Source organism: Chelonoidis abingdonii, chromosome 1 (genome assembly GCF_003597395.2).
Source record: "Chelonoidis abingdonii isolate Lonesome George chromosome 1, CheloAbing_2.0, whole genome shotgun sequence".
NCBI lineage: Eukaryota > Metazoa > Chordata > Testudines > Testudinidae > Chelonoidis > Chelonoidis abingdonii.
The window spans coordinates 172885129-172905847 of record NC_133769.1 but is presented as its reverse complement, the minus strand read 5'-3'; the positions used below and the strand labels follow the sequence as shown (position 1 = coordinate 172905847).

The following is a 20719-nucleotide window of genomic DNA, read 5'->3' as shown; positions in this document are numbered from 1 at the left end:
AGGAGAGGGATCATGGCTACCCAAGTGGGAGAGAGTTTGGGGTGCCCCTATATCACAACAAACCTGAGCTATGTTTTTGGCCTCTTCCAGCTATTAAAAACCATATTAAAAGGTAGAGTAGCCTGAGGGTTCCTCTAAACACAGCACAGGCGGGAGCAGTCCTGCGTAGCAGCACCATGAATGAAGGAGAGCTTTAACCCACCTTTGCACACCACCCTGACTTGCAGTTTGTGTATTTTGACCAGGTGTGAGAAGTGGGCCCTTGATCCTGGCTGAAACCCCAATACATTGCATATGGAGAGTGTATGTATTTATATGTGCTGAATTATCCAAACATCCAATAAGGTTTGGTTGGAATTTCATTCAACCCTGTTTGTCTGTTTCTGGTGATGAAGACATTGAAGATGGAGAAAGTTACTTTCAGTTCAGACTGTTCCTGAAATGCACAGAGAAGTTAACAACAATTTTAGATCTTAAAAATATATTTATATGAACTTCAGCACAAACATCTACAGTGTTTCCTTATGATATCATCATAAAAACATATTTCCTGGTTTACTCCAGTAAAAATTGTGACTTTTTTTTCTTCTAAGCACATCAGTTCGTGTACTGACGAATCCAGTCATAAAGCTCTGTCACTTTTGTATATACACCAGGGCGGTTACGCCGAGCACATCCTTCACCCCAGCTGACAATGCCAGCAAGATACCATCTATTTCCCTTTCCGATGCAAGCCAATGGACCTCCAGAATCACCCTAAAGCAAAGGATACAATTCAGTCATTAGAACAAACACATTGCACTGTAAGAAGAAGATTAGGTAACATATGGACAATAGACACTTTCTCCCTTAAATTATTATATTTTCTATTTCTGGACAGTGGCTGTACATTTGTTTATGCATCCAATTCATGTTGTAACATTTCATTACAACCAAGACGACTGAAGAATGCAAATTAATAGAACTAGGCTAGGAAGGATTAGATTTTTACTATTGAATGCTAGTAAATGTCAGTTTTACCATATACACCACAAACTGAAAAAAAATATTTCCAGCAATAATAATTAAAATTTACAGATAGGCAAATAAAGAAAAATGCTGCTTAAGAATTTATTAGCATGTGATTTAAGGATCTTTACTTTGTGTGTTTTGATGTGTGATGTTGACAATTTGTTTTTTAACTATTAGAAAGTTTTAACTTTTTGAATCTCAGTATCTACTATTATTACACAATTATTGTCCAACGTTCTTCCCCCATAATGCCCCTAAGTGTATAAAAAATAAAAAATGCTTAAAACAAACATCAATATAATCCATCAAAATTATTTTAAAAAATGAAAATTTAATTCTGCCAGACCCAAATAGAACACAATGGCAACAACAAGGGGATGCAATGGAGAAGAGAAGATGATGAATGGTGACTTACCTCTCTTCTGCCAATCATCCCATTGAACAAGCAGCTGGTTATAGAGCAGTACAAAGAGATGAAAAGAGGGAATTTCACCTTGACTAGCCCATAAGTTCAAGAATAAGAAATTCATCGAGATGCCACAAACAACCCTAATTCAAACTCCTTCATCCCTATATCTCCATTCATCCAAAACCAATGGCAGAACAATCTCAACACACTGGATCTTACCTATTGTTTTGAAAGGCACATGGGCAGTAGGTATCAAAAGGCAGGAGAAGGCTGAGCCTCCTCAGCCTTGCATGGCCCCATCCATGCTCCACCCCAGGCCCGTTCCTGCTTCTCCATACTCTTCTATTCGTGGCTGGTTCTCCAGAGTAGGACTGGGGCTAATGGGGGCCAGGCTGCACTCTGGGGCTGGGGGAGGGGCTTGCACTGCCTGCCCAGCACACTGGGGGAAGGGGACATGCTTAGGTGGTTTGGAGAGGGGGAGGGCTCTTGGCTTCAGCAGGAGGGGCAGGGCCTTGGGCAGAAGGGGCAAGCCAGGCCAGGAGCTAGCCTTCCTGAGCCTGTGATTCACTTGCCACCCATGTTTCAAAAGGATGCAAGTATTGCCTGTCCAACTTACCTCCCTGATGTCATGTTACTAATTAACCACATTTCCAAAACACCGTGCTCCGTCACTGCATTAAAACCAAACATTCCTGATATACAAAGGAAATAAATAATGGTAGTTTTTCTACAGTTTTCACTTTTACCTGGCATGCATCAATGCCACCGTTAAGATTTCCAGCACACAGCATTCGAGACGTAATGAGATCATCATATAGCTTGTTGCAAATACTTTGATTAATTATTTTCACTTTAGCTTCTTGCAGTGTTTTAGCAAGGTAACCTAGAACAATATAAAATGTAACACATACCCGTTTTACAGTTCTGAGGAAAAAGCAGATACATCAAAAGGGAGGAATGTGTTTAGACTCTACCGAGTCTAAGGATTACTATGTACTGTAGCTTAAATTGCCCTTCCCCACAGCTTTTGAATGTCTGTTACTAATGCCGCTTTCATATAAGGAGGGCAGGAAAGTTTACAACCCTCTGCCATTGTTACCTTCTTGCATTTCCTTAGCCCTTCCTTTGATAATGATCAACCAAACTTTGAAGCAGAGGATGGCATGGAGATCTGCACGAATTGTCAGTACAACATGTGACCCACGCCAAAATTTAACAAGTTTTTGGTTTTGTTACATGCTTTGCCCTCACTTGAGCTTTTTAATATTTCTATATTATTTGTACTGAAATTGTACCTAAAGACCCTTTTCAGGTCCTATTATTTGGTATCTCGCTGCTGCTTCTAGTAGAGAGGGAACTGGGGTGGAAGATGTGGATAAAAATAAACCTGCTTTGACTAGTTATAACTCCCAATGATAGCAGCTATTGCTAAATTGCACCATAGGCCAAATTTGGCACCCTACAGAATAACAAACTGGTGTAAGCTACAACTGTTTCACTGTCAATATCTTTCACCTGTGCCACAATTTGTACCACCAACCTGAACCTTTTTAGGGCTTTTGGGAGGAATGGGGGGGTGTTAAGTGAAATTATGAGAAGGAAAGGTGTTCAAATATTTTAATTTTACAGTGTTATATACAAGTTTTATTGAAAAATTGACACTGTATAATGGATTTTTTAATAGTATAACTTCACTTAAATTATATTTAGGTATAAATAATCATAGTCTTGGGGTCAGATGTTAGATGAAAGTGTGTTAAGAAAGCCAAAGATACCCTGGTAGATAAATGTGTGTCAAATGTAAAACCTTAGATTAGTGGTGGGCAACCTGCAGTCCATCAGGGTAATCCACTGGTGGGCTGCGAGACAGTTTGTTTACATTGACAGTCCACAGGCACAGCAGCCCACAGCTCCCAGTGGCTGCAGTTCACAATTCCTGGCCAGTGAGAGCTGTGGGAAGCAGCGACCAGCATGTCCCTATGGCCTGTGCCACTTCTTACAGCTCCCATTTGCCGGGAACAGCTAACCGTGACCACTGGGAGCTGCGGGCAGTTGTGCCCATGGACAGTCAATGGAAACAAACTGTCTCGCAGCCCATCAGCAGATTACACTGACAGGCTGCAGGTTTCCCACCACTGCCTTAGATCATAATGCAATTTAAGAGATTAACTAAAAAACTGCCAGCTGGAAGTGCTCGAGTTCCAATTCTGGATCAGACACAGACATTCTAGTTTGTGCTAGTCTCAACTTCTTTCCTATTTTTCTATTGTGACAAAGTTTCTCCTCTACCGTCGTGGGTCCTGTGCTTATTGGCAGATTTGCTCACCTCAGTGTTCTTCCCCTCTGGTGGAACCCGCAGTCTGGGTCAACTCCTCCTGTGTCTGATCAGGAGTTGGGAGGTTTGGGGGGAACCCGGGCCCACCCTCTACTCTGGGTTCCAGCCCAGGGCCCTGTGGATTGCAGCTGTCTATAGTGCCTCCTGTAACAGCTGCATGACAGCTACAACTCCCTGGGCTACTTCCCCATGGCCTCCTCCAAACACCTTCTTTATCCTCACGACAGGACCTTTCTCCTGGTGTCTGACAATGCTTGTCCTCCTCAATCCTCCAGCAGCACACCCTCTCACTCTCACTCTCAGCTCCTTGTGCCTCTTGCTCCCAGCTCCTCACACGTGCACCACAAACTGAAGTGAGCTCCCTTTTAACCCAGGTGCCCTGATTGGCCTGCCTTAATTGATTATAGCAGCTTCTTGATTGGCTCCAGGTGTTCTAATCAGCCTGTCTGCCTTAACTGTTTCCAGAAAGTTCCTGATTGTTCTGGAACCTTCCCTGTTACCTTACCCAGGGAAAGGGCACCTACTTAACCTGAGGTTAATATATCTGCCTTCTGTCACTCTCCTGTAGCCATCTGGCCTGACCTTATCACACTATCTATAAATTCTTTGTACTGTATTCTACTGAAGTACTGTAGAAATTAAGTGAGCTGTATATGTGAGAAACAAGTGCTAATCCAGGGTAATTATCTTTCTAATGGCCTATGACAGTCTTCATTGCCTAGTGGCAGGACTCCTAATTGACCTAAACTATTTCAGCATGCCAGCATTAAGAAACTCTACAGATGTTCAACTGCACCTGAGCCAAAACACTGAATTTGCTTTGACAAAGAAGAAATGTTCTAGCTTTTAAAAAGACCTACTAAGTCAGGGGTTCTCAGAGGGTCACAAGGTGGTTCCATGGGGGTCATGCACTGTCAGCTCACTGGGATTGATAGCTCCGACCCCCCCCCACACACATTAAATTACACACACCCCCGTTTTTAATTTATAAGGGGCTTCACAGTCAGAGGCTTGCTGTGTGAAAAGGGTCACCAATACAAAAAGTTTGAAAACCATTGTGCTAAGTAAACCGTGATAATATTAGTTTTTAGCATAATCACGTCATTCTTACAGTTTAAAATTAGAGTCAAACTTGCAAGAAACATATCCAGGAAATGAACATACTATTTTCTCTTAGGGCTCCCCAGCCAGTTACATAGCAGACAGTTCCATAAAAAAATACTCTAGGACTGCTGGGTAAACAAATGGGCTGTACCAGCTCACTGAAGAACACTGGTGTCTCCATTTCCAACAGGGCAATGTCATAGTCTGAGATATATTGGTCATACCGTGGATGGACAATAATCCTTTTGATTGATCTCATAGCTACATGATTGCGGTTTTTACTAATGATCCTTATGCCCATATACGCTTTCCAGCCAGAAGGCACGGAGTATCTGCAAAACAGACAACATTAATAAAATGATAATCATCAGCATGCCAGGTTATTTAAGAGTTATTTACAATATTTTTATGAGAAATAGTAAAGTCAGGGGAGGAGCACAACATAAAATCAGTAGGATAGATACATCTCGTTTTTATTTTAAGTAGCATATTGGTTTTCTGTTTTTGTTCATGGTTTCCAAAGGGATGCTTTCTGGGAGTAACATGACTAATACTTTTTGCACTTTTCATCCAAGGATCTTGAAGGACTTTGCATCAGTCACATGGGGATAACTTGCCTATCCGGTAGAGAACTGAAGCACAGATATGTTAAGCAACTTACCCAGGTCTCCCGAGTTAGTGGCAGGGTTGGGACTCCTGGTCAGATTGAACCCGTAATGATTGCTACATTTCCAATTACATGGTGACCCCAATCATTTAAGTTTTCTTAAGAAAAAAAGTTTCTGTTCCTTCTGGTTGAGAACTAACACCACCATTGTCACTGCTGTACCAGCCAGCAAACCAACAGGAACAATAACTCCAACACATAAGCATATCCATTTCAATGCAGTACTGACTCTGAAACCTAATACTACTTTAAAGGCACGTTATTCATAATTGCATCTGATAATCTATGCCTATTTTGTCCGATTTTTTGTTTGCAAAGTGGGTAATTGTGCTTCCATGTGGCCAGTTAGATGTATAGCTACCCTTTTTCTGCACGTAATTGCAGTAATTACCTTGTACAAATCTGAAAAATCAAGGTTCCTAAACGTCAACATTGCCAACTTCTTTCATTACTTGTTTTGGCAGAATTTTCAGCTGCTCAGATCATGTGGATGTAGTCTGAATGGAATATTGCCATTTTTATCCCCCATTATGACTCTTGTTGTGAACAGAACCCAGAAGTTCTGAGTCCTGACTCCTAGGCTTCAGGTATTTCACCTAGCCATCCAATTAAAATCAGGATGGACCACAGCTTGCTCCTAACTCCCATCTATGCACTCATTAGCTCAATAGGAGGATGGCATTTTAAACATAGCATGTGTACTTGGGATCCATCTACAGTTCAGGAAGTCTAGCTTTCCAAATCCCTCAGTGATGCTGCACATGAGTAATCTTGATGACACCTTTGCAGGATTTTATGCATCACCATGCCTGTCTTCACTACACCACTAGCTCCTCTCCACCAGCCAGTTTCCATACTTTTCCACTGTTAGAGGTGCTCTAATCTTAATGGTTAGGAGTATTATTTTGGAAACATTTTTTTAAGCTGTGTTCACAATAAACTCCATGGTTCACCAGCAGGATATACTTTCTGGTTACAGTGGTGGTATAATTATTCTGGATACTTTATAATTTTGATTATTGGATGAAATGTGCTTTGGGTCTACAAAACATACCAATTAGACCATGTGCACAGAACTATTCATTCAAAGCCACTATGCCAGCATCATGGATACATAAACTAAAGAAACTAAAACTGTGAAAATGAACAGTGTGTACACTGGATTATACAACCTGTACTTACCTTATAGAATCAGAGTCCAGAAAACAATGGGCAGCAGATAACAGCCACCTATTTGAAACAACAGATGCACCACAGATATGGCCATACATTCCCATCTGCAAGCTTGCTTGCCAAGGCCACTTTCCAGATCTTGCATCTTCACCTCCAACAATTCTAGTTTTTTTTAACTGGATTCTTCCACAAGCTAATAAAGAAAGTATTGAACAGGAGGATTAAGATTTTAATACACATAAGGCATTGGGCCATTTTACTTAGGTTTATGAATACTTGGCTCTTATACTGTGTTCTTCCAGCTACAGATCACAAAGTGCTTCACAAAAAAATGTTAAGTATCTTCATTCCCATGTTACAAATGAGATGCAGTGATTGCAAGGCAGGAACAGGACCTCAAGGAATCCATTTTGAAGCACATGGAAGAGAGGAAGGTGATCAGGAAGAGTCAACATGGATTCACCAAGGGCAAGTCATGCCTGACCAACCTGACTGCCTTCTGTGATGAGATAACTGGCTCTGTGGATATGGGGAAAGTGGTGGGATGTGATATACCTTGACTTTAGTGAAGCTTTTGATATGGTCTTCCAGTGTATTCTTGCCAGCAAGTTAAAAAAAGTATGGATTGGATGAATGGACTATAAGGTGGATAGAAAGCTGGCTACATCGTCGGGCTCAATGGGTAGTGATCAATGGCTCCATGTCTAGCTGGCAGCCGGTATCAACCAGAGTGCCTCAAGGATCGGTTCTGGGGCCAGTTTTGTTCATTAATGATCTGGATGATGGGATGGATTGCACCCTCAGCAAGTTTGTGGATGACACTAAGCTGCAGAAAGAGGTAGATATGCTGTAGGGTAGGAACAGGGTCCAGAATGATGTAGACAAATTGGAGGATTGGGCCAAAAGAAATCTGATGAGGTTCAACAAAGACAAGTGCAGAGTCCTGCACATAGGACCGAAGAATCCTGTGCACTGCTACAGGCTGGGGGACCAACTGGCTAAGATGCAGCTCTGCAGGAAAGGACCCAGGGATTACAGAGGATGAGAAGCTGGATATGAGTCAGCAGTGTGCCCTTGTTACCAAGAAGGCTAATGGCATATTGGGCTGCATTAGTAGGAGCACTGCCAGCAGATCGAGGGAAGTGATTTTTCCCCTCTAGTCAGCACTGGTGAGGCCACATCTAGAGTACTGCCTCCAGTTTTTGGGCCCACACCACAGAAAGGATGTGGACAAATTGGAGAGAGTCCAGAAGAGGGCAAAGAAAATGATTGGGGAGCTGGAGCACATGACTTATGAGGAAAGGCTGAGGGACCTGGGCTTCTTTAGTCTGCAGAAGAGAAGAGTGGGGGGGGGGGATTGAGAGCACTCAACTAAACCTGATGAGGGGTCCAAAAGAAGAGGAGCTAGGCGTTCTCAAGTGGGGCAGATACAGGAACAAAGGGAAGCAAGTCTCAGATTGCAGTGGGAGAAGTCTGATTGAATAGGAAAATATTGCACAGAGTGATGAAGCACTAGAATGGTTAGCCTCTAGGGGAGGTGGTGGAATCCTATCCTTAAGTTAAAGCCTGTCGTGCAAAGCCCTGCTGGATGATTAGTGGGATTGGCCTTGCTTTGAGCTAGAGGATTGGACCTAGATGACCCATGAGTTCTTCCAACCTGATAGTCCTAAGATTCTATACAAGAGCCAAATTGAAGCTACTCACTGAATGCCTACTCCAGTGTCGAGTCCAAGCTAAGTACGAAAAGTTCATGCGCTTGAATATACTAAAACCACAGTTTAACAGAATTACAGTAAAGATCTACTAATAAAGAAAGAAGTTTGAATATCAAATTTACTTTCAACCACAACTACGTATTACGTTTTTTTTTTTTTTTAAACTCACTCAGCGAGACGTGATCCCAGAGCCGTCAGTGCACTTACTGGTAGATTTAATAAGTGTCACGTTCCGGCCATCCAACGGAGCCAAGGATGGTAGTGGAAGAGATTGTAAATGAAGGCAGAGAAAGAGTGTAAAAGAAATGGTTTATATAATATATCATGGAATGATGTATCAGATGAGGTTTAGAAAATCCCATCGAGGACAAAGTGAATCCGCAAGTGCATGGGCCTGTTAAAGACAACTAGAAGAGAGCCCTCAACTCAATGTGAATACCCAAATGAAATAAACGACAGAAAAAACTAATAAAAGAGCACCGGTGCTTAACAACCATGTAAAAGAAGCAGTGAGAATAAAAGAGTGCCTTAAAAAAGTGAAGTCAAATCGCTAGTGTAGGGCAAAAGAAAGGAGCACAAACACTGCCGAGCTAAGTGCAAGAGTGAATAAGGAAAGCCAAAGAGGATTCTGAGAATGGCTCCCAAGACTCCAAAAGGGAAGAAACATAGTTGTTAAAGGTACAGCAGAAGCAGGAAGCCTGCTTAAAAACAACGTTCTTGGGCTAGATCGAGATTTCGCAGTCTGCGCGCTCAGAGAGACGACCGAGGTAGATGCCATTAATGGTAGGGAAACAAGTGCGCACCTAAAACAAAGACCTACACATGCACGCGCCGGGAAAAAGCGGCAATCATGGAGATACACGACATGCCCGATACAAGACGCCCAGATGTAGAGGTTACACTCCCAGAACGCATGAAACGGCCTTGAGCCGACATAGATCGTGAAGGAAATATTGTCTAATAATCGAGAAAGACGCGCACGTGAAGATGAGAGAGCGTCTTTGAATAATAGGAAAGAGCTCAACAGGAGACAAAGTTCACCGGACCGATGGCAGTCACCCAAAGAGTCTGACCAACGTATACTCCAAAGGATATTGCTGGAACTACGTAGCGAGGGCGTTGGAACCCGCACCGTCAGAGTCGCTCGTATCCACAAACTGACCTGGACAGCAGCTATAGCTCAGGGCAACTATAAAAAAGAACATAGGTAAGCGATCCCAAGCAAGCCTTACAGACCCCGTAGTTATATGGCTAGCCTACATACATCGCACCTCAGGAATCCGTCTTGGGCTAAATCTAATGTCACAATTAACACCTCTTGCAACTTAAACGGCAGGGACGATATAGTTAAGAAAAATAGAGCGTCAGACCATAGAAAACAATACCTGTCACGCAATACAAGCTAGCAAGCAAATGTTCTGTACAATAGCGCAAACGTTTTGTACTAAAACGGAAATAGTCGCATAGATTTCTTAAAGGGTCCACACTCAAACACAGACCTTGTGAACAAGGGGGATCCACAAGCCACGAGTGGCTCTTCATAGTATATCAGTAGATTTCCCAGAAAGCCTTTAGACCTAAGGTCCCTACTACCAGAGAGGAGCTTAATTCTACATAAATAAGCGACAGTGGAGCAGTCATAATGAAGAAGTGTCCTTAAATGAGAGCGTGCACACAACTGGCCAAAAACATGCGAACGAGAGATAGAGAAGTACAATAAGCTTATAAGTGTCACCTAGAAAGAAGAGAAGTTGGTCTAAAACCTCTAACAATTAAGGAATGAGATGACACAATCACATTACAGAGAATCAGATCCTGAGGACCTTTAAACCTATAAAACACAATTCCTGTACACTACTTTCCATTAAACTGATCGGAGGAATAGCGAAGCGGATAAAACCACTAGAGATGCGTGCTCCCAAAAGCATTACCAGAGAAACATGTGGCCACGTGTGAAGCCCGAAAGTGAAAGATATCTAATAACACAGACACAGGTTAAATAGATAACACAGAGAGCAAGATCTTGGTGAGACAGAAATGCACACAAAAGGCATGCGCCATAGCAATAATGAATGGGAAACAAACACAAAAAAAGAATTAATGAGAGAACAGAAGAATCTAAGTATGATGCACAAGTGAAGAGAATTGAAATATACAAAGCCCACACTCACTATACCATACACAAGTATAAATGATCTACCTGTGGGAGAGCATAATCTAGTCATAACAACGACCAGGAAATAAGAGTATCTGCAATTCAAATCGAGTGAGACATACGACTCTCTGAATAGCCATCCCAGCACACTGTCAGAGTACGGTCAGAATCACTGCGAGACAAGAGATAGGACTAGCATCAAAATAACTGGCGCTACTGAGATCAAGAATGAAGATCCGAAGAAATATGACTATTAGCAGTCCGAGATATAAGGAACACAGGTAAAGCGCCTCACATATCGAGAAACGGTGCAACAGACGTAATCCCTTCGACCACAAAAAAGAACGATATCATATAGGGGCTAAGCTCTCAGTCTAGACCCTGGCAAAGCATAGGACCAAGGTCTCCCGAACAAGTACGGATATCGCACGAACGACAGGCAACTACTATAGATGATAAGGAGCAGGCTGCATATAAGAGTCACATACAAGTAAAGGAGATAAGAGAAGGCCCTACCACTCCTCAGGAGACACACCAGAGATGACCAGTGGGGGATATATAGAGGGAATAAAATCATGAGTAGGTAGAGACAGTGAAAATAAAAGTATTTAATAATCCCATAATACAGAACCAGCGGTCACCAAAGGAAATAAAGTAGCAAGGTTTAAAAAAAAGAAAGAAGTTCTTCTTCACACACACACATCAGCTGCGGAACTCCTTACACTGAGAGGGTGTGAAAAGGCTGGGACTATAACAATGTGTAAAAGAACTGATAAAATCATGTGGCAGAGTCCCATAAATGGCTATTAGCCGAGGAGGTAAAAGAAGGTGTCAGCCTCTGTCACAAGAGATGAGATGGATGGCAGGAGAGAGATCACTTGATCATTGCCTGTTAGCTTCACTCCCTCTGGGGCACCTGGCATTGGCCACTGTCAGTAGACAGATACTGGGCTAGATGGACCTTTGGTCTGACCTGGTATGGCTGTTCTTATTAAATACTGTATATACTAAATTTGACCCAAATACATAAAGATATATTTAAGCTTACTGCAATAATTCACTCATGAATTAATTTTCATTTAAAATATATATTTCAAATGAATTAAACTTCACATACCACAATTCATTTCATCAGAGCCATCTCCACAGTCTCTTATTCCATCACATTCTGGGTTTGGTTTCGTGGGGCATTTTCCATTCAGGCATTTATATGCATATGAGGAACAACTTTTATAGGCTGAAAGAAAACATGACCGAAGTAAAAAAAATGGAGTATAGGGGCGAAGGGAGGAAGGCGAGCTACTGGCGAGCTGCGCAGTACAGACAAGCATGCTGACAAACAATATGGGAGAAACCATGCAGGTACAGCTGCGAAGGGTGGGAGAATCCCTGCCTACCAGGGCAGATGGCCCTTCTGGGGCCAGGAGGTCTGAGGGAAGAGATTCTGTCAGAGGGGAGAGACTGAACCATGTGTCTGGTCTGTTGCTACCAGGTCCGGAGGACTTACCAGAGATGGAGAGGCTCTCCTCCATCTCCCTCATCCCCCACACCCCGTCAGGAAGGCCAGGAGGAAACCTGCTCTGACAGAGTGTGAACAGTAAACCCAGGGATGTGGGGGACAATTCTGAGGAAAAAGAGGAAAACCCTAGCCCCCACTAAACAGAAGCACAGGACCCACCAAGACGGAAAGGAAACGTTGTCACATTATTTATAAATATGATTTGGATAAAGGCATTGAAAGCTATACGTCTAAGGTCATGTCTGTATGAGGACACAAGAGATTTAAGGCAAGTCAACTACACATGTGAAGTTAATGTGCATTAGCCCCATGTGGCTGCTGTCATTCAGGAATGAAGTGGCCTATGTTGCCAAAACAAAGTCACCCTGCTTTACCTCTAAACTGTGTAGCTTTAAGGCACTCTTGCTTTTTGTGCATCTCCAATACTTTCAGCATTCTGAATACTTTCAACATCTGATCAGCCTGTTGTGCAAATATGTGGCAGTAAATTACCATAAAAGGGGCTTTGGAGGTTTCAAATTTGAGTAAATGATTTCCTTTTATGATTTCACCTCCTTTTCCAGGTACATTTTTAGGAATCCATTACAATTTATTATTTGGGAATCTTTCCAGAAACCTCAGCATCATGCATCTATTTATTATTAATTAATTTATTATTATTATTATTGTTTTATGCTAATATCACAAATATACTGAGCTATTTGCAGACAACAAGAGAGTACAGTCTCTGCCCCAAGCAACTCACAATCTACAGGAAAACAAAGATTAGGAGGAAGGAATGTAAGTAGAGCTATCTCTGATGTACTGTGCCACATCTCTACACAATCAGATTGCTAGTGTTTATAAATATCCTGAACTTTTTTGATCAGTTTGTTTATGAGTTCTTATCCATTCCTATGCCCCGAATGATGGCATTTTTGTAGGTATAATTGTATTTGTGTAATCACAATTAAAGTAGTCAATGCCTCTTGCTGTTTTACTGTCTGAAAAGCTTGTCGCTGTACTGCTTTGCATTGCTGAATGGAGCCAAGTTCCTAGACATTCCTTTTATATTATGTATCAACGGAAAGGGTAATATGTCATACTGCGGGTATTCAACTGTCCAGAAGAGCTAACAGAAAACCTATGGCAAGTAAGGGAACAAAGTAGATATTTCAGAATCAGCTGCTGTCTGTCATTCATTAGACATTTAACTGTCCATCTGCCTTCATACTATATAGCTCTTCCAGTCAAAAAACAAAAACAAAAAAAAACACAGTAGGAGATGGAAAACACCTGATTTAATCATCTTGCTCTTTCTGGCCTTAAGTCAGAATAGCATTGTTCTCTGTACTAATCTAGTCCGCATTTTCATGCGTTAAAAATAGGATTTCTACTAGTTCCCTAGGGAAACTTTTTCAAATATACCTCTACCCCGATATAACACGACCCGATAGAATGTAGGTTTGCATACAACATGGTAAAGCTCTGACATGCTGCTCTGAGCAGCGAGTTAAAGGTGTTGGGCCAGGCAAGGGCTGAGGGGTTTGATAAGGGGCAGAAGGTCTGGGGGGCAGGAGCTGTGGGAGGGTACTTTTGGGTCCCAGAGTGGCCCAGGGGATTAGCGGGGGGCCGGGAGCAGCCCACTCCACTTCCTTCACCCTGGCCCCAGCCATGTCGCTTGGGGGAGGCAGTTTGAGGGAAGGGATTCCCCCCCAACACTCACCAGCAGCGATGGAAGCGGAGCAGCCCGGCCCCAGCCCGCTCTACTCCACCTGCTCCCAGCCGCATCATTCTACTTCCTGCTGCAGGTGATTATGGGGGACAGTGATTTCCCTACACTCCCCTTGAATTTCCCCAACACCCCCCCAGTTTTTTGAACTAGTTACATGCCAAATCTGGTGGCTGAACTTCGTGACTTTGTCCTCACCCACAACTATTTCGTATTTGGGAACAAGATATACCTTCAAGTCAGCGGCACTGCTATGGGTACCCGCATGGCCTCATAGTATGACAACATTTTTATGGCTGACTTAGAACAATGCTTCCTTAGCTCTCATCCCTCAGCGCCTCTACTCTACTTGCACTACATTGATGATATCTTCATCATCTGGACTCATGGAAAAGAAGCCCTTGAGGAATTCCACCAAGACAGGCCCAACATAGAAAATAACAGAACGCCACTAGCCGTTACCTTCATCACCCAACTAAAACCTCTCCAGCGCATCATCAAAGATCTACAACATATCCTGAAAGATGATCCTTTACTCTCCCACATCTTGGGAGACAGGCCTGTCCTTGCTTACAGACAGCCCCCCAAGCTAAAGCACATACTCATCAACAATCATCAGCAACCACACATCACAGAACAAAAACACAAACCCAGGAACCTATCCTTGCAACAAAGTCCGATGCCAACTCTGTCCACATATCTATTCAAGTGACACCATAATAGGACCCAATCACATTAGCCATGCCATCAGGGGCTCGTTCACCTGCACATCTACCAATGTGATATATGCCATCATGTGCGAGCAATGTCCCTCTGCCATGTACTTTGGCCAAATCAGTCAGTCTCTGTGCAAAAGAGTAAATGGACACAAATCTGACATCAGGAATCATAACATTCAAAAACCAGTAGGAGAATACTTCAACCTCTCTGGTCACTCAGTAACAGATTTAAAGGTGGCAATTTTACAACAGAAAAGCTTAAAAAACAGACTGCAACTAGAAACTGCTGAACTTGAATTAATATGCAAACTAGATACAATCAATTTAGGCTTAAATAGAGACTGGAAATGGCTGAGCCATTACACACATTGAATTTATTTACCCATGTTAAGTATCCTCGAAAACGTACCGTCTTGTACAACGGTCTTAAATTGGCTATCTTGATTACACTACAAAATTTTTTCTCCTGGTGGCAATCTTAATATTAGCCTCTTAGAGTTGATTGGGCAACTCACCTTTTCATGTTCTCGTATGTATGATATCTCCTCCTATATATTCATTCATGCATCATGAAGTGGGCCACGAAAGCTTATGTTCAAATACATTTGTTAGTCTCTAGGTGCACAGTATTGCCTGTTCTTTGTGGTACAGATAACACGGCTGCTACTCTGAAACATCCAGTAGTGACTGTTTGGAAATTTGAATGAATCGACATATACTGTGAGGGCAGACCGATGCTACAGGAAAGTACTGAGAACATATGTTACCCCCAGGCTAACAATCATGACCTGTACATAGGCAGTTGCTCCAGGTTAATCAGACTGGAGCCATTAAATCTTTCTAGAAGGCAATAGACGACTCTTCTGACGCCAATCAAGCAGCGCTAATCAGGGCATCTGTTTATAAAGGAGCTCACTCCAGCAGGCCAGGGAGACCAGAAGGAAAAGAGAGTGGAGGAACTGGGACAAGAAGGCAAGAGCTGAGAGTGAATGTGTACTCTGGAGGATGAGGAGGACAAGTGTTATCAGACACCAGAGGAACGTCCTGTGGGACGGATAAAGAACGTTGTTTGAGGCTGCCATGGGGAAGTAGCCCGGGAGTTGTAGCGTCAGCAGCTTTACAGAGGCCAGCTATATGACAGCGTGATCCACAAGGCCCTGGGCTGGAACCCGGAGTAGAGGGTGGGCCCAGATTCCCCCCAAACCTCCCATCTCCTGATCAGACACAGGAGGAGCTGACCCAGACTGTGGGTTCCACAAGAGGGGAAGATCACTGAGGTGAACAAATCCGCCAATAAGCGCAGGACCCACCAAGGTAGAGGAGGAACTTTGTCACAATACACACTTTAAAAGCATACACAGTGTATGATAAAATGTGTATCTGAAAGTATAATAGATTTGAAAAGTATGAACATAGACTAGCTTCCTTATACAGCTGTTGTTTTTTATGACAATGTCACTGAATTCATTTTGGTGATGCTGGCCAACCTAAATTTCAAATGATGATTTGTAAGCAAAGTCTAAATGAGCTCTCCCTGACAGCTAATGATGAGGTGGAGGGAAAGCCTTCAGGACCAGATTGTATTTGCATTCACATCTAATCTACCTAAGTATCCAGCAAACAGAGCTGTGTTGTGCAAGTGATAGATTTTGCCTGGGGTTGGGTTACAAATCATTTGCATGGGGGGGGGTAGGGGTGGGGGAATGAAATGTTGTTGTTTTTATTGTATGAGTAAAGGGCAGTTGAACTGTACTTGGCCTGTGCTGATTGAGAGCATCAAGAGAGAGGGTGGGGACCTGTCCCTCTCCACTGTTTAAAGACAGAGCTGATTAGGCTCCATAGATAGTCTTTTGTTCTGTTAAGTGACCACTGCAGCTGACATCACTGATAATCAGGTCTAAGTGCTTAGTCTTGCTGTGGAGACAGTGTTCCTGTGAGGACAGTGTTTCTGTCGAAGAGACAGCCCAGACTGCACTAGCAGTAAGGTTCCCCCACTGACAGCTCAGCTGAAGTCACTGAGAGCTGGGTGGAACCTCAAGAGACCAACTCGCAGAGGTCACAGTGGCAGGTGGCAGCAGAAGGTGACTGCGCAGGGCCATTGGCAACAGAGTGGTGGAGTAAACGATGGCACAACGAACAGCAGTGGGCAGAGCGAACAGTGAGCAGCTGGAGGAATGCGCAAGGTGCCTTCTTGCTCTCAACATGGGAGGTGTAATCACGTGAAAGCACCTCTGAACTCTGAGTCTCTGCTGACCAAAGACAACACCAGTGAGTGGGGTGCGGTGGAGGGAAAAGTGAGGGATATGTTAAAGAAACATTTGTTTGTTGGACTATATTTTAGAGACTTTGCTCCAGAATGCTAGATTTGTGACTGGGAATGGAAACTTACATAAATGTTTCCTAGTAGGCCAAGACTTTTAAAATGCATTATTTGCCAAGGTTGTTATCTCACATCGTTGCTATCTTGAGAGGTCATTATGTTGGGGAGTTTCTGTACTAAACATTATTATTATTATAATTTATTTTTACATAAGAATGGTCATACTGGGTCAGACCAATGGTCCATATAGCCCAGTACCCTGTCTTACAACAGTGGTCAAGGCCAGGTGCTTCAGAGGGAATGAACAGAACAGGGAATCATCAAGTGATCCATCCCTGTTGCCCATTCCCAACTTTTGGCAAATGGCTAGGGACACTCAGAGCATGGTGTTGAATCCCTCCCCATCCTGGCTAATAGCCACTGATGGACCTATTCTCTAGGAATTTATCTAGTTCTTTTTTTAATCCTGTTATAGTTTTGGTCTTCACCGTATCCCCTGGCAAAGAGTTCCACGGGTTGATTTTATGTTGTGTGAAGAAATACTTCCTTTTTAAAAAAAATCCTGCTGCCTATTAATTTCATTGGCTGACTGCTAGTTCTTGTTATGTGAAGGATTAAACAACATTTCTTTATTCACTTTCTTCACATCAGTCAAGATTTTATAGACCTCTATCATATCCCCCTTTAGTCTTCTCTTTTCTAAGCTGAAAATTCCCAGTCATTTTAATTTCTCCTCCCATTTCATACCCCTAATCAGTTGCCCATCTCTGTACCTTTTCCATTTCCAGTGTATCTTTTTTGGGATGGAGTGACCAGATCTGCTCACAGTATTCAAGGTGTACACATACCATGGATTTATATAGAAGCAATATTATATTTTCTGTCTTATTATCTATCCCTTTCTTTAAAAAGCAAAGGTTTCAGAGTAGTAGTCATGTTAGTCTGTATCCGCAAAAAGAACAGGAGTACTTGTAGCACCTTAGAGACTAACAAATTTATTTCAGCATAAGCTTTTGTGGGCTACAGTCCACTTCATCAGATGTAGCCCATGAAAGCTTAAGTGGACTGTAGCCCACAAAAGCTTATGCTGAAATAAATTTGTTAGTCTCTAAAGTGCCACAAATACCCTGTGCTTTTTAAAAAAGCAAACAATGTTGGGAATCATTGACTGCTGCTGCACACTGAGTGGATGTTTTCAAAGAACTGTCGACAATGACTCCAAGATCTATCTTGAGTGTTAACAGCTAATTCAGACTCCTTCATTTTGTATGTATAGGTGAGATTGTTTTCCAATGTGCATTGCTTTACATTTATCAGTACTGAATTTCATCTGTCATTTTTCTTGCCCAGTCACCCAGTTTTGTGAGAGTCCTTTGTAATTCTTCACAGTCTGCCTGCGACTTAACTACCTTGAATAGTTTTGTATCTGCAGATTTTGCCACCTCTCTGTTTACCCATTTTTCCAGAACATTTGTGTATGTTGAACAGTAATGGTCCCACTTCCAACCCCTCAGGGATACCACTCTTTATCTCTCTCCAATCTGACAACTGATAATTTATTCCTACCCTTTGTTTCCCATCTTTTAACCAGTTACTGATCTGTGAGAGGACTTCCCTATTATCCCATGATGGCTTACTTTTAAAAAGTTAATTTAAATTAAATACATTTTTTTACATTTATATTTTTTTTAGAAATCTAGACTGTTATATGTTTTGGTGTTAAATTTGCATCATCCTAACAAAACATTTATTTTGTTCATATCTCTTTTATATATATCTTATTGGTTCTGACATCCCCCTGTAAATTCAAACACCCCCCCTAATTTCAATTCAGAGGAAACCACTGATGGGGGACATCCTTGCCCCAACCTCCTTGCACTCACCTGCGGCAGGAAGCAAAGCGATGTGGCCCCAGCCTGCTCCACTCTGCCACCTCCCAGCCACCTCCTTTCCCCAACCTCCCTGCACTCACCAGCAGTGGGAAGCGAAGCAGCCAGCCCCAGCCAGCTCCACTCCGCCAGCTCCCAGTCGTGGCGCTCCGCTTCCCGCTGGGCAGGCACGTGCAGGACCTTTCCCCAGTGACATGGGCCGAGACCAGGAAACTGGAGCAGGCTGGGGCAGCGTCGCTCCGCTTCCCGCCGCAGGTGAGTGCGGGGAGGCATCCTTTCCCCAACCTCCCTGCACTCACCGACAGCAGGAAGTGGAGTGCCATGGCTGGGAGTTGGCAGGGTGGAGCAGACTGGGGCTGGGCTGCTCTGCTTCCAGTTGCTGCCGGTGAGTGCCTGTTGGGGGCGGGGAGGGGTGGATGGGGTCGGAGCAGTCAGGGGACAGAGGGGTTGGGAAGGGGGTGGGGTCCTGGGGGTGATTAGGGACAGGGGTCTCTGGAGGGGATGGTCAGGGAACAAAGAAGGGCGGGGGGGGGCGGGCAAACCAAGTTCGATATAACATGGTCTCACCTATAACAACGTGAGATTTTTGTCTCTTGAGGACAGTGTTATATCAGGGTAGAGGTGTAATGGATATACATTTTTTTGTGCAAGTCTAGCACTTTGGATGGATATATATAGAGGAAGTAAAGTAATAAGTTTCACGTCAATGAAACAGTGAGTTGTCTGGAGACTTGTGATTTGATTTGGTTATACTGTGGAATCCCATTCCAGAAAGCACTACTTTCATCTAAGATGTTACTCTCACACATTCTTATAAGCCAAAAAGGTATACTGTTAACACACGCATTTTGTATTCTAAAGCTTCTTCCACATTACTGAAGGACACAGGAGACACGTTTGGATTCTGAAACTAGGGCTTACTTTGGTATGTTAAAAAAACAAACAAACCCTATATTTTATAGCCAGTTTCTCACAAGGCAGTTTTAAATGAACAATTTACTTCAGATTAATAGTCATACAGAGATTGCAACTCAGATACCTAAAAAAAACAACCAACCAACAACAAAAAGAAATTTACCCAACCATAATTAAGGCCTCTAGCATTTCCCTCTACCTGCAGAGAGTCTGATCTTTCATTTATGGCAGAAACAAGTGACTCTCTTCTAATGATCTGTATCTCTTTATGGTGGCTCCTGTGAGGGGATACACCCCTAACCCGCTGGTACAAAGGCTAGAGCCAGTTAGACATGCCTGAAGGACACTTGGGGAAGGGGAGTTTAAAAGGGTGAAATTGACCACAGAATGGGGGGAGAGGTGGGGAGGAGTTTGCCCACACTGCGAGGGACTGCCAGTATCAAGGGGAACCCAGCCAATGGCTTTGGCTAGCCTTTCCTCCTTCCCTTTGCCCCCTTTTGGTTGGTGCAGACTGACAATATGAGCCTGATGCAAGCAAGGAGCCCTAAAAGGCTGCTTCCCGCCTATTACCTGTGGCAGGAGCCAGGGTTCTGGGTAAGTGAACTGTAATTAGACTCTGAGAATACCCCTGGAGTGAGAAACTCCCAGTGGGAGGAGTGAGATTCCCCAGGAGGGAGGCTCCCATAAAGGGACCCAGGGGCAAGAGACCCAATGACACTAAGGCTAAACCCAGGCTGAGGGTCGGCTGACCACAACTGAGGGAGAAGGCAGGCATGAAGCCTTCACCTATACAAGACCCTGAGACAGAAACAGATTGCATACCAGCCCTTTCAGTGGGGGCTTCAACTGCGATAGACCCTGAGCTGGTGTAAATGGATAGCAAAATGACAATAGCAGCAAGCCAACTATCAACAGCAATTCCAGCAGCCAATGTTGCAGCACTTGATGTCCCAGCAGCAGCTGTTGCAGGAGGTTGTATCCAGCAGCCCGAGTTCCAGAGGGACTTTCTGCAACAGTTAAGACACCCCCCATCCCAAACTCCTGCACAGGGAGGCCCCGAAGCACCCAATCCCAGAG

General features: G+C 43.3%; 1 protein-coding gene across 1 annotated transcript in view; it reads right to left on the bottom strand.

Moving 5' to 3' along the window:
• Nucleotides 1–325: 325 nt before the first annotated feature.
• LOC116825368 (suppressor of tumorigenicity 14 protein homolog) overlaps nucleotides 326–20719 on the bottom strand; it is a 43327-nt gene continuing 22933 nt past the window's right edge. The window contains exons 14-19 of the mRNA XM_075073826.1: nucleotides 11687–11806; nucleotides 6709–6892; nucleotides 4920–5191; nucleotides 2167–2303; nucleotides 640–756; nucleotides 326–436 (exon numbers count right to left, since the gene is read on the bottom strand). Of these exons, the coding sequence (XP_074929927.1) occupies nucleotides 326–436; nucleotides 640–756; nucleotides 2167–2303; nucleotides 4920–5191; nucleotides 6709–6892; nucleotides 11687–11806 (941 nt within the window). The remainder of the gene's footprint in view (nucleotides 437–639; nucleotides 757–2166; nucleotides 2304–4919; nucleotides 5192–6708; nucleotides 6893–11686; nucleotides 11807–20719) is intronic.